Here is a 14825-nt window from a genome sequence, read left to right on the forward strand (position 1 = left end):
AAAAGAAATATGAATTACAATTCTCAGGATCGTTTGGTGGCTACAACAAAAACCTAATAAAAATAAAACTCCGTCCCTTGGGCAATCCAAATGAAGCCTATTTATAACAATGTTTGGGAAAACCTTAAAACATAAAACGACAACGTAAAAGCGGTTCAAAGGTTGTTTTGACTAAGTTGGTCGAGTGAGCATCTCGAGTGACCATCTTCTCTGCTTTGCTCGATCGTGTCACTCGAGTGAGTGTGTCGAGTGACCTGTAAAACCATCAGCTACTTCTTTGCTTTGCTCGATCATGTCACTCGAGTGAGTGCATCGAGTGACAGGTAGTTCTGCTTCGCTTCCCTTCTGCTCGATCTGCCACTCGATCGTATACGTCTGCTGCTCACTCGAACGTCAATGTAACTGCAACGCATCCTTGCTCCTCACTCGATCGTCCCACTCGATCGTTTGCATGTCGAGTAACGCTTGTTCCTCTGCTTCGCTCTGCATGTCTCCTAAGTACCTGAAACACTCCAAATATGCACAATGTATGCAAGATATGCATGATATGCATAAAACCTACCAAAGTATGTAAAACATGCAGAAAGGGATCAATATGATGTGAATCAACAAGTGAATGATGCTGAAAAGATGATGAATGCATGCTAGAAAAGCGATGAAATACAGACTTATCAACGTCATCCGTGATAACCTACTGCACCTCATGTAGCCCATTCTCAAAATCCTGAGGATTACTAGTAGCGAACAGGTCCGCGAAATATTCCGTAGCAACATTACAGATATTTTTACTCTCCGTAACCCATGTATTACTCGTATTAAATAAGCCAATGATGTGGTTCCTAGCTCTATGGCTCTTCGTTTGCGCATGAATGTATTTGGAATTTTTATCTCCGACCCGCATCCATCGATTCCTACTCTTCTGCTGCCAGTAAACCTCTTCGTCCTTATACGCCTCCCTTAACCGAACTGATAAATCATAGATCTCACCCGGGGACGTCGCATCATCTGCCTGAGCACCCGCAAGTTTAGATTTTAGGTCCTCAATTGTTTCTCTCCCGAAAGGAGTTTGATCTTTCCGCCAATGAGATATCGATCTGCGACAGCTAATCAATTTCTCAATGAACAGTCCCGTACTGCTACTTTCGGGCTCATCCCAACCATTACTAATGGCCTCCATTAAACCTTCCTTACCTATCCACCGTTTATCAAACATAAAACACCGCTTACCCCTAAATTGCTTTTCTTCAATTTCCGCCAGAATAGGCTTATGATCCGATCCAATCATGTCTAAGTAATCTACTACCGTATTGGGAAACAATTCATGCCAATCTTCATTACCTAGAGCCCTATCTAGCCGACATCGAATCGGTATTTTATCCCTCCATCCCCTCCATGATAACCAATCCCCGGTAACCGGGAACTCCAAAAAGCCACAATTCCGGATCGTAGCATTAAAATCCAGGAAAGAAGAGGCATGTCGTAGCTTACCCCCCGTTTCTCATGGTTTCCGGTAAGTTCGTTAAGATCACCAATTAAGAACCAAGGAGTTGACCGAGTAAGACCCATTCTTGTTAACCGTTCCCAAACCACATCTCTCTTTTTTGGGACTGGGTCACCGTATACAAATGTGAGATGAATCGTTTTCCATTTATATACCGTCTCCACATCAATTAATCTATTAGATTTGAATAAAACTGAAACTTTATTATTATTATTATTGTAAAAGAGAGCCAAACCACCACTACAACCAATAGAATCAACCGTATAAAGATTATCATAACCGAAATGACATTGAAATTTTTCTAAAAAAGATAAACCATGCTTAGTTTCCGATAGAAAAAGAAAATATGGCCTATGTTTCTTCCACAAATCCCTAAGATATCCAATAGTTGCCTTATTACCTAGGCCTTGGCAATTCAACTTAAAACTATCATATATTACCCTTGGAGTTTGGTAGTTTTATCCCACCTTGGTCGCCCTTATCCTCTCCACGGGTCTTTGTGCTTGCACCTGCTCCAGCTGGCTTTGGGGCGACTCGTTTGCGAGGTGTGGAGAGCATTTGCGCTATGCGCTTCTTAGAACTAGCTCCCGGGATGATCACACCCCTCCCACGCCGCACCTTGTCCGTACCAGTCACCTCCCTTGCAGTCTCCTCCATACCATCAGTACCAAAAACGGCCTCAGCTGAGACAAAGACCTCAGAACCAGTCAGCTCCTCCTCCTCCTCCTCCATCAATTCTGCAGCGGCTGCACCATCATCACTCGCTTTCACATCATTGATGAGCAGCTCCACTCCAGTGTCCATCAGCTCCACTTTTTCACCAAATACACCGTCCCCACCACTCAGCAGTTGCGAACCCTCCATGACAGCAACTCCATCTCCTGCATCCACCACAGACCCAAGCTCGTCATGGACCTGGATACGATCAAAGCCATCAACGACCTGAGCAGGAGCCAATTACACTAGCCCTTGCACATCACCAGTCGGGCTATCATCGATAGATGCCCCCAAACCCGTCAGCAGCGTCGATGTAGACCCCAGTTCCATACCTCCACCCGGCCCAGACCAAGAGCTTGAGAGGTCAGGACCTCAGACTCCTTCTCCTGAAACAGAGCCTTCCGTGCTTGTCTAGGCTGCACCGCCGTCGTGGTAGGCTGGATTACATCTCGCTCCTCTGGTTCAACCAAAGTCTCTTCCTTTGTGACCTCATCCCTAATGACTCGCCTGTGTGCATTAAGCGAAGCATAGGTCTTTTTACATTAATATTGTGTCATTCTAGTAATGATCAATATTAAAGGATTAATTCAGTTATTTTTGACCAAATTTGTGTCAAAATGGTTAAATTTCACTAAAGATAATAATATGGATTACAATATTCATCTGATAACTCACTCTACTCAAATCATAAATTTTCAAAATTAGCAAATTATTCCCATAAATAAAGATTTTTATATAATAAGTTATATTTGTAAATACCTGTTTTTTATAGTTATCAAATCTTCCATAAAAGAGAACATATCAAGTAACAACACTTTATTTGTAAGGAAAGTAGATTTGATGTATCAGTTTCTGGTGATATCTTCAAAAGTTTAAGAGATTTGTGAGAGTTTCTTCAGTATGACGGTGAAGAAATCAACTATATTAACATTTTTGCAGCATTTTTTGATAAAAACTTTGGAGTCGGAAGTTATTTACAAGGCTACGCCATTATCATTAATTATTTAGTTAAAATTTTAAAAACTAATGATAATCATTTTTAACAAAACCCCTAAAATCTCTCCCTAATAAATATAATATCATTTCTTATTTTCCACATTTCTCAAATATTTCCCTAAAATCTTTATATGATCTTATTTGTTTTTTAATTTATTTTATTACATAAAACATATGTATGATAAAAATACAAAAACAATTTCGCATATATTGCAATTTGAATATTTTAAAACGGACATATCTTACAACTATTCTTAGCTTATGTACAACATCTCATATCGAGTAGAATTTTTTTGATAATGGTTCAGAATCTTTATAAATATGATTATAACCTTCCAACTACGAATAATGGGACTATAAACATGGGTTTAATTTGGAGAATATATGACGGGACGGGTTGTAAGACGAGAATGATTGTTAACTACACATAAAGTTTAAAATATTTTAAATATTTTAAAACTTTTAAAAAGTTGAGTGTTATTCATATTTTAGCTCTACACCAAGTTTATTCTAAAATATTATTGACTTTGCCAATTTTTAAACATGGATTTATTTTTGTGGCGATTATATGACATGATGGGGTATAACACGTGAAATGTTGTAATATGCTTCCAACATATTATATGATGGGACGGGTTGTAAGAAGAACCGGGTTTAAGTTGGTATTAGTAAGAAAATCTAATATTATTAATCTCACAGTTCAATACGGGTTATTTTACTATTTTTTTAACAACACCGATATAAAACATGTATAATTAAACTTATTTACTAAAGTTTGATATTATGCAATCGTGATAATCTCTAAATAAACTCCAACAATATCAATTTTTAAAAACATGAATTACAAAGAAAATGTTTATCCCGCGGTGTACCGCGGGTTAAAATCTAGTTAAATACAAAACCATATTTTCATATACCAATTCACGTCATTGATGGTGCTTTTTGATCAGCCACCCTTTTCCATTTTCAACTTGGAAATAAAACAAGCATAAGAATTTCTTCTTAATGATTAAAATTAGATAGAAATAACGTCTGACAAAGCCTCACAACAAATTCCTTCATCTTTGATGCAGAGATCACAAAGTAGGTTTTGCCAACCACCTGATCCAAAGCTTAATTTTTTCTTTCCCATTACCTCTAACACAAAGCAAGCATGGTCCAAGTTACCGCCTTTTATCAGCCCAGCAACCATACATACAAATGTTGCAGGTGTGGGAAAGTGTCTGCTTGCAAGCATTGCATTCAAAACATCCAACGCTGAATCAAAATCTCCAATACGACAAAACCCATCAACCATCATACGGTATGTAGCTGCATTCGGCTTACAGCCTTTCATCTGCATCTCGGTCAAAATTCTATAAGCCTCGGTGGCTCTACCCTCAGTACAAAGATGGTTTACCAGAATATTATAGATCACAACATCTGGTTTTATTCGTCTTTTCTTCATCTCGCTTAATAGAAGTTTTGCCTCGTCGATTTTCCCTCTCACTCCAAGATCACTCATCAAAACACCATAATTCACAAGGCCTGGTTTACACCCACGATACTCCATATCAAACATCAACTTCTTCGCTTCACTATAGTCTCCTTTACAACACAAACCTTTCATTAACAACCCAAATGTCACAGCATTCGGGCGTATTCTTTTCTGGAACATATCTTCAAGCAAGCTCTTTGCCTTACCCAGATCGTTATTTCGGCATAAGAATCCAATTAGGCTATTGTATGTCACAACACTTGGTTGCACTTCCATCTCAAGCATTTCATCGAACACCTTGCAGGCAGCTTCCCAATCGCATTTATCAAGAAACCCTTTGATCAATATATTGAACGAGACTGAATTGGGACGTAAACGCAAATCCTTTGCTCCGTCGAAAAAGCTTTTAGCTTTTTCCAACTCGCTGTTATCGACGAGAACGTTGATGAGTGTGTTCAGAGACTGAATCGTACGAACACAATCAAAGGAAGTCATTTTGTGGAAAACATCGACGGCTTTATCTACGGAACCAGCTTTCCCATAATGCTGAATCAACGCTATGAAGAGTGATTCTCTGCACCGAACGTTTCGATAGCGGATCAAGCGGAGAATTTGATCGACAGCGTCGAAGTTACGGGACTTGGCAAGCTTGTAGATGAGAGAAGAGTAAGATGGGTAGTCATGTCGGAAACCCATTTCCTGGTATTGGTTGAAGAGAGCAAGAGCTTCCTCTGGTTCTTCAATCTCTTTGAGATCGGTGAGAAATGACACCTCCTCCCATGGCTTCCTGGTGAACTTGTGTGTTGGTTCATGGCTATTGGCTTTCTTTGTGGGTTTGTCATGTCGAGATGTGTAGTAATGTTGTCGAGACAAGATGCAGCGATTAGTAACTAGAACAGAAGAAAATAGTCTTCTTCGCATTGGATTCTCTACGTCTTCTTCCCTTGCTCTGCTTCAAGCAATGAATAAACACCAACCAACCAAAAAAATCATTCTTGGAGTATGCAATTTATTATAATTTATAAAAATTAATTAATTATTATTAAATTTGACGGTAAAAGTCTTTTCACGTTAACATCAATCTAAATTTTGTTGTTATGTACAATAAACTGATAAAGTAATTTGTAAAGAAGTTTATATAAAAGCGCAAATAAACACAAAAAAATTAAAAATAAATTATAGCATTGTTGAGTAAAAGATTAAAAAAATTAATTACAAAATATTTTAATCCTCTTTTATAATTAAAAACTAACTTATAATCTCGTATAATCGTAATCCCTAATCTCTATGATAGATCTCAGCGAAGATTAGATTAATAATTTAACTTTAAAAAAAAATTGAATATATAATATATAATATTTAATAATTTTTCTTTTTCTGGTTCAGAAAATTCTATTTTTATCGTAATATTAACAAAATTAGATATAACATGTAGCGACATCTTATGTTTTATTCGACACTTATCATGATCACGTTAGTCGGTAATTTTGAAAACCAAGCTATCTTAATACCAACTAAGGCCTCAATTGATAACTATGATTTAGGAAAAGAATAAGAAGGAATGTCACATTCTATTTTATTCTTCAAATTTTTACCATTTACAAGGAATATTGTTTCAACTTGATTCCTCTACATTCCTCATAAAATGAAGAATAATAGAACAAAAATGTTTTCCCCCAAAATGAACGAAGACCAAAATGGAACAAAAAAGGAGCAAATATTAAAATTCGTTTTTATTTTAAAATAAATATTTTTTTTTGGTTTATTAACAATATTTTAATCTCATAGTACAATAATTTTCATATTTTTACCATGTATTAACATAAAAAATATTTTTTAATATAAATTTAATGTTAAATAATACTTAATTTATTATTTAAAATTTTGTGATTAGTAAAATATATTTAAGAGATGTTTATATCATAAATAAAAAGTATTTTAAATTACTACAGTCTTATAATAGGTTAATATGAATTATTAATTTTTACATACAAATATATTAACTTAATTCAAAGATATATATTAAAATCAAGGGGGATTCGCACAAATAACCTTTTTATGATACCATTTTCTACAAATACCCTCACTGGGTATCCATTTTCAATAATACTTTTTTCAATGTACAAATGACTAAATTACCCTACCTTAATATAAACGCATGATGAAAAAAGGAATCTTTTTTCAAGGAATATTCTTTCCAACAAAAAAAATATTCCTTCCGAAAAATTTCTCGCCAAATTTCCCGCCAAAAATTTCCGACAAAAAAAATTTCTGCCGACAATTTTTGACAAAAAGTTTTCCCGCCAAAAGTTTCAGCCATTTTTCCACAATTCCTCAAAAAAACTTTTAAAAAACCTTGTAAATATTTTTAATACCCTTAAAAAAATTTATGTAAAAACCCTTGTAAATCTTTTAAAAGTCATCCAAAACCTTTCAAAACTTTAGTAAACCTTTTAAAACCTTTGTAAATCATTTTCTAACATTTATAAACACTTGTAAATCCCTTTAAACCCCTTATAACCATGGTAAATCCTTTAATAAAAACTTTTGTAAACTTCTAAAACCCTTGTAAATCCTTAAAAACTCATTTTACAGTCCTTGTAATGCCTTTACAAACCTTTGTAAACCCTTTAAAAACCTTTGTAAACTTCTAAACCCCTTTCAAACCCCTTGTAAATCCTTTAAAACGTTTTTTAAAATCCTTGTAAATATCTTTAAAAATTCTTTTTAATCCTTTTCAAACCATTTTTTAAATCCTTTTAAATGCCTTTAAAAACACTTGTAAATCCTTTTAAAACACTTGTAAATCCTTTTAAAAACACTTTAAAAATCCTTGTAAATTTTTAAAACCCAATTGAAAATCTTTTAAAAATCCTTGTAAATCCTTTAAAAACTGTTAAAAACTTATTAAAACCTTTAGAAACTATTCAAAAACCTTTTCAAGTTTCTAAAGCCCTTTAAAAACCATTATAAATCTTTTAAAAAACCATTTAAAAATTCTTGTAAATCCCTTTAAAAACCCTTGTAAATCTTTTAAAAACCCTTGTAAATCCTTTAAAAGACCCTTTAAAAATCCTTTAAAAGACCCTTTAAAAATCCTTGTAAACCTTTTTAAAAAAATTTGGTTACAAAATATTTTTTTGCGGGAAAACTTTTTCGGAATTTTTGTACGGGAAAATTTTGTCGGAAAAATTTTTGGCAGGAAAATTTTAGTCGGAAAATCTTTTGGCAGGATAATTTTGGCAGAAAAGTTTTTAGAAGGAATATTTCATCCAAAGGAAAGAATATTCTTTCAATTAGGGGTAAAATGGCCATTAAATTTTATGAGAGGGCAAAAATGAAAATGGCTAAAAATGTTACAAACCTATGAAGTTGTCAAAGGTTTCTTATTTCACATTGTCGAAGGCAGTTAGTTGCCTTATGTACAACCACAACAAATGTTTAACCTAAATACAACAATAACATAAACCAAAGTATCCCATTAGGCCCAATAATCCCAATACCCCCTCTCAAGGTGGAGTGTGGAGATTGAGAACACCCAGCTTGGAAAGAAAAACTTCTAACTCCTTTTGTCCCAACGCTTTAGTCATAATATCAGCCAGCTGAGATGAAGTATGAACATGTTTGGTTTTAATAACACCACGAATGATTTCATCACGTATGAAGTGACAGTCTGTACCCCCATGTTGGTTCGTGCATGATAGCCGGGATTCTCAGCCAAGTTGATAGTCGATCAGCTATCGGAATGAAGAATGATCGGTTTAGAGCAGTCAATACCAAGAATGGGAAGAAGTTGACGCAGCCACAAAAGTTCACTGACCGTGTTCGCCATAGCTCGGTATTCGGCTTCTGCTGAAGATCGGGAGACAACCTTGTGTTTAACTGTCTTCCAAGATAGAGGAGAACCACCAAGCTGAATAAACCAGCCTGTAAGCGACCGTCGCGTTAAAGGGCATGCAGCATGATCAGAATCGCACCAAGCAGAGAAAGTAGGATCGGTTTTAGAACGGATTAGAATACCTTGTCCAGGACTGTTCTTGAGAAACTGAACAACACGTAGAGCAGCTTCCTAATGCTCTTTTTTTGGAGTCTTCATAAACTGAGATAAGATATGTATCGCATATGAGAGTTCCGGACGTTTGCAACTGAGGTAGATAAGGCGACCAACAAGACGACGATACCCAGAAGGTTCAGGAAAAACTTCACCGTCCGCAAGAGCAAGCTTGTGGTTTTGCTCGAGAGGAAAGGTGACTGGTTTCACACCAAGAAAATTAGTTTCGGCAATAATATCAAGAGCACACTTTCGTTGACACAAAATAGATACCGTCCAGACTGCGAGCCAATTCAATACCCAAGAAATATTGTGAGATGCCAAGGTTCTTCATGTGAAAACATGTATGAAGATACTCTTTAAAACGATTGATAACATCTAAAGAACTACCCGTAATGATCAAGTCGTCGACATAGACCAAAACATGTAGCCGTGTAGTGCCTTGTTCGAGAGAAAACAAAGAGTGGTCAGCCTCATTAGTGTCAAAACCATACTCCGTCAAAGAGATAACAAGTTTCTCAAACCAACATCGAGGCGCTTGTTAAAGACCATAAAGCGATTTGCGAAGACGACACACCTTATGGATCGGAGTATCACGAAACCCCGGAGGAAGTTGCATGTAAACTTCCTCATCGAGATCGCCATGTAAGAATGCATTTTGGACGTCCATTTGATGCACTTCCCAATCTAACGAAGCCGCTTGTTGAATAAACGCGTGAATAGTAACCATTTTTGCCACAGGAGAAAAGGTTTCATTGTAGTCTATACCTTCCTTCTGAAAATTTCCAAGAGCTACCAACCGTGCTTTTTGATGCTCAAGAGAACCATCCGAATTATATTTTAAACGAAAAACCCATTTGCAGCCAAGAGCCGTCTTCCCGGGAGGAAGATCTTCGATAGTAAAAGTTCCACTTTCCTCAAGAGCATATATCTCATCTTTAACCGCAAGACGCCAATTTTCATCTTCAACTGCGTTTTTGTAATGTCGTGGTTCCACACCGGAAGTGATAGCAAGCAAAAATTGTTGATATCAATCAGAAAATTGACTGCTGGTCATGTAATTGTCAATCGGATATAGAGTTCCAGATGGGTATGGTGTGTAGAGAAGATGAGCAACATAATCAGCAAACCGAACATGAGGATTCCTCTTTCTATGACCAAAAGCAAGCTGTTCAGGTTCTACATCAGGTTCGTCGCCAGAGGAGGAAGAATCCGGAACAGTATCATCCAACGAAGAGACCGGTTCAGTTTCAGAAGAAGAAACCGGTTCAACATCAGAATCGTTATCGTCATCAAAGGATGATGACGACAAGGATATCGAAGTATGCGGCACATGAGAGTCGTCAAGGGGAGGAACTGGAGTCGCAATAAATGGAGATAATTCGCAAAGAGGAGAAGTTAGAGCAGACGACGGACTGACAAGAGAGTCATCAATCGCGACCGGAAAAGAAACAAGTAGACTATCTAATGGAGAAGATGGCAAAGGTGCTTCAGCATATGGAAAAATCGATTCATCAAAAATAACATCTCTAGACACGGAAACCACACCAGTTTCAAGATTGTATACACGCCATCCTTTCTTGCCAAATGGACACCCGAGAAACACAGATTTCACACTTCGTAAAGCAAATTTATCTCCACCATGCTTCTGGTTGTGAACGTAGCAATGACATCCGAAAACGTGAATATGATTCAAAGGAGGTGATTTAAATCATTTCATACGGAGTCTTCCCTTGTAATAAGGGTGTGGGAGTGCGATTAATCACAAAAGCCGCTGTGAGAGCACAATGTCCTCAAAATTCGATGGGTAAATTTGCTTGAAAACGGAGAGCGCGAGCAACATTTAATATGTGGCGATGTTTTCTCGCGACACGTCCATTTTTCTGTGGAGTTCCGACGCAAGAAGTTTCATGAACAATACCGTGTTGTGCAAAGAAATCTGTCAAGCAAATAAACTCTGAGCCGTTATCACTACGAATAGTGCGAACATGGCTGGAAAATTGTCGTTCTACAAGAGCTAAAAAATTCTTGAGATGACTAGGAGTAGCTTGCTTAGTGGGTAATAAATATATCCAAACCGCACGAGAATAATTGCCGAGAATTGTCAGAAAATACCTAGACCCACACAAAGCCATAGATCAATAAGGACCCCAAAAGATCACAGTGAATCAATTCAAAAGCAAATGTTGTCTTATTAGAACTCAAAGGAAAAGTATCTCGGGTCTGCTTAGCTTGAATACAAATCTCACACTTTGTAGAATCAAAAGAACTATTCCAAAAATCAGAAAATGCCAACAACTTCATTGCCGTAGAAGAAGGGTGTCCAAGACGTTTATGCCAAACATCAGGCGATTTGGAGTCCACCTGTGTTACTGCTGCAGCCATCTCCATTCCCCTAAAGAAATAAAGTACATTCAACTGCTCACCGGCGCCAATCAGCGTCTTTGTGATGCGGTCCTGAATAACACAAACCTTGTCAGTGATTTGAAAAACAAAACCTCTTTCACGTGTCAACTAAGATACTGAAATGAGATGACACCGAAGCCCATCAACAAATAAAACATCCCGAAGACTCATAGAAGAACCAAACACAACACGACCATGCTTAGTAGAAGTTGTAAAACGACCGTCAGGAAGTTTAATCATAACCAGAGCAATATCACAGACATCAACCAAAAATTCAAGAGACCCTTTCATGTGATTCGAGGCTCCTGTATCAATAATCCATGATTGAAGAAAAAACATACCAGACAAATGTTCAGTGGAGGTACGTTTGCGTTCTTCAAGCATGGCCTGAAGCAACTTCCACTCTCCATCGTTTAAACCAATGAGACCAACACGATCCGCCGAAGTCAGAGATGAAGAATTAGTGTTGGAAGTGAGAACATGATGTGCCTGAGCAAAGTCAGATGGTTTGCTCTTTGACAAACCCGCAGCCACTGTTTGATTTCCACGTCCAGCTGCATTTGATGAGGAGTTGTTTTTCTGAAAATTATTTCCAGTCTTGTTGCGAGGTTTATTAGGCCATCAAGGAGGGTAGTCAATACGACGAAAACAATTTTCAGTCCCATGTCCTTTTCGACCACAAACAGAACAGGAACCTCTATTTTCATAATTATGATGCAGAGATGAAGTGGCTTGGACCCCGAAACTCATGGTATCCGGGCGTTTATCCACGAGACGACCAAGAAGCTTTGATTCTTCATCCTGGGTGAGAGCATTGTACGCTTCTTCAAGAGTAGGTAGAGGAACACGAGAGAGAAGATCAGATTTCACCGCACCGTACAACGTATCGTCGAGATCCATGAGGAATTAGTGTAGTTTGTCTTCCTCACGTTCCTTGCGAACTTCTTCCATCGTTTTAGCTCGTTGATAATCAGCGAGACTCCTCCACAATTGAGTGAGCTTACCATAATAAGCTTCGATAGCAAGACCTTTCTGCCGACAATTCGCCAACTCGCTTATAAGATGTTGAACACGCTGACCGTTCTTTATCCCAAATCGTTTCTGAATGTGTGACCACAGCTCATGAGAATCATCAGTGTGTGAGAGAGAGGATGAGAAGCTCTCATCATTCGTGAGCTTGATCCAGGAAACAACAAGAGCGTTATTTGCAATCCAATCTTCAAAGTCAGGAGAAGATTCATCCGGTTGTGGGATTGACCCATCAGCAAATCAAAATTTCTTTCTAGCTTTGAGAGCAAGACAAATGTTGTTAGCCCATTCATCTTAGTTAGATCTGCACAGTAGAGGTTTAGAGATCAAAGTCCCTTTTGTCACCAGACGTTAAATCATATGGAGAGATTGTGCGCCTAGTTTCAACACGAGCAGGAACCGAATGGTCAGTCATGGAAGACGAGGAAGATGAACCGTTTGTACCCATTTCCATTCGCAAAAGAGAGAATTCAACTAGAGAGAGAGAGTTGAAAACAGAGGTCAAAGGATAGAAACAATAGAAAAGAGAAAGAAAACTCTGTTTTGAAGCAGAAACAGAATCAAACAAACCCTTGTTAATAGTTCAGGTTTAGCTCTGATACCATGTTACAAATCTATGAAGTTGTAAAAGGTTTCTTATTTCACATTGTCGAAGGCAGTTGCCTTATATACAACCACAATAAATGTTTAACCTAAATACAACAATAACATAAACCAAAGTAGCCCATTAGGCCCAATAATCCCAATAAAAAATGGTAGTTTTGCAAAAAGGTATTATAAAAAGGTTATTAGTAAAACTTTATCTAAAATCAACGTAAATTTTGTTATCTATAAATTATAAGTAGTATCAGTAGTTTTATTATTCATTGAAATTTGATTTGTTTATTTAATATATTATAAAATATTTTGTTATTGTTGGGTTACCATTTATGATTTTGTTCCTTTTCTACATCTTTTCCTTTCATTCCACATAAATTGTTTATTCCGTTGAGTATTGTTCTTTTTCTTCTTTTTCCTTTTGTTCATCTAATGGTTAACATAAGAGCTAAAATTAGATATAACACATGGCGACATCTTATGTTTTACTTGACATTTATGATGATAACTTTAGTTGGTAACTTTGAAAACTAAGCTATCTTGATATTAACAAAATTAGATATAACACACAGCGACAACTTATGTTTTACTTGACACTTATTATGATCATGTTAGTTGGTAACTTTGAAAGCCAAGGTGGGACATATCATCTCATTTAATTTTAAACCTAAACCATAATTCTCATTTATAAAGCTAAACTGTAATTCTTATAGATAAACTCAAACAAACATATAACAAGTTTTAGTTGTAAAATTAAAATCTAAACCTTAATCTTCTTATGTAGACAAAGACCGACATATAATTAGACCTTAATCCTCCTCAGTAGACAAAGACAGACATATAATCTCGTTTAATTGTAAACTTTAAATCATTATCTTCATAATAAGACATATTAACATATGTACAACTTTTAAATTTTTTTTAATTTATAAAGTTTAAGAAAACTTATTTTATATATTTCCTTTTTTTACATGGTTAAGAATATTTATACTTTCATTTAAATATTAACAAAATTAGATACGTGCCAACATCCTATCCTTCATAATTAACACATGTCGCGATCTTGTTAATGACTAACTTTGAAAACCAAACTTTATATAATAAAATATTGAATTTGTCATTTTTTAAAACATATATTTTTTTTTTATGATTATATGACATGACTAGGTATAAGACGGGAAAGTTGTAATATGCTTCAAACAAATTATATGACGGGACAGGTTGTAAGACTGAACGGGTTTGAGTTGATATTACCAAAAAAAATAATATTATTAATTTCACAGTTCAATCTATATTAACATTTTTGCAGCATTTTAAAAAAAAAACTTGGACTTCGAAGTTATTTACAAAGCTATGCCATTGACATTAATTATTTAGTTAAATTTTTGAAAAATAATAATAATCATTTTTAACAAAATCCCTAAAATCTCTCCCTAATAAATATAATATCATTACTTGTAATCCAGCTTTTTTCAAATATTTCTCCAAAATCTTTATATGATTTTATTTGTTTTTAATTTATTTTATTACATAAAACTTATGTATAATAAAAACACAAAATTTTTTTTTTCGCATATATTGCAATTTGACTTTTTTTTAAATGGATGTATATTATAAATGTTTTTAGCATACGTACAACATCCCATATCGGTAGATTTTTTTTGATAATGGTTCAGAACCTTTATAAATAAGATTATAACCTTCCAACTACGAATGACGGGACTATAAACATGGGTTTAAACTTTTTGGCGAATATATGATGGGATGTGTTGTAAGACGGGAATGATTGTTAACTACATATAAAGTTTAAAATATTTTAAATATTTTTAAAATTTTTAAACGTTTCAGTGTTATTAATATTCTAGATCTACACCAACTTTATACTAAAATATTATTGATTTTGCCATATTTTTAAACATGGATTTATTTTTTTGGCGATTATATGAGCTGACAGGGCATAACATGGAAAATGTTGTAATATGCTTCCAACAGATTATATGACGGGTTGGGATGTAAGACGGAACGGGTTTAATTTGGTATTAATAAAAAAT

General features: G+C 35.7%; 1 protein-coding gene across 1 annotated transcript; it reads right to left on the bottom strand.

Annotated features, from left to right (window-relative positions):
- Window positions 1-4108: 4108 nt before the first annotated feature.
- LOC17874562 (pentatricopeptide repeat-containing protein At1g07740, mitochondrial) lies at window positions 4109-5656 on the bottom strand. Its single transcript, XM_023778692.1, has one exon. It carries the CDS (start codon window positions 5610-5612, stop codon window positions 4230-4232), a length of 1383 nt encoding a protein of 460 aa, XP_023634460.1. The 5' UTR covers window positions 5613-5656; the 3' UTR covers window positions 4109-4229.
- Between the last annotated feature and the right edge of the window lie 9169 nt (window positions 5657-14825).

The sequence above is a fragment of the Capsella rubella genome, unplaced genomic scaffold (genome assembly GCF_000375325.1).
Source record: "Capsella rubella cultivar Monte Gargano unplaced genomic scaffold, Caprub1_0 scaffold_11, whole genome shotgun sequence".
Classification (NCBI taxonomy): Eukaryota; Viridiplantae; Streptophyta; class Magnoliopsida; order Brassicales; family Brassicaceae; genus Capsella; species Capsella rubella.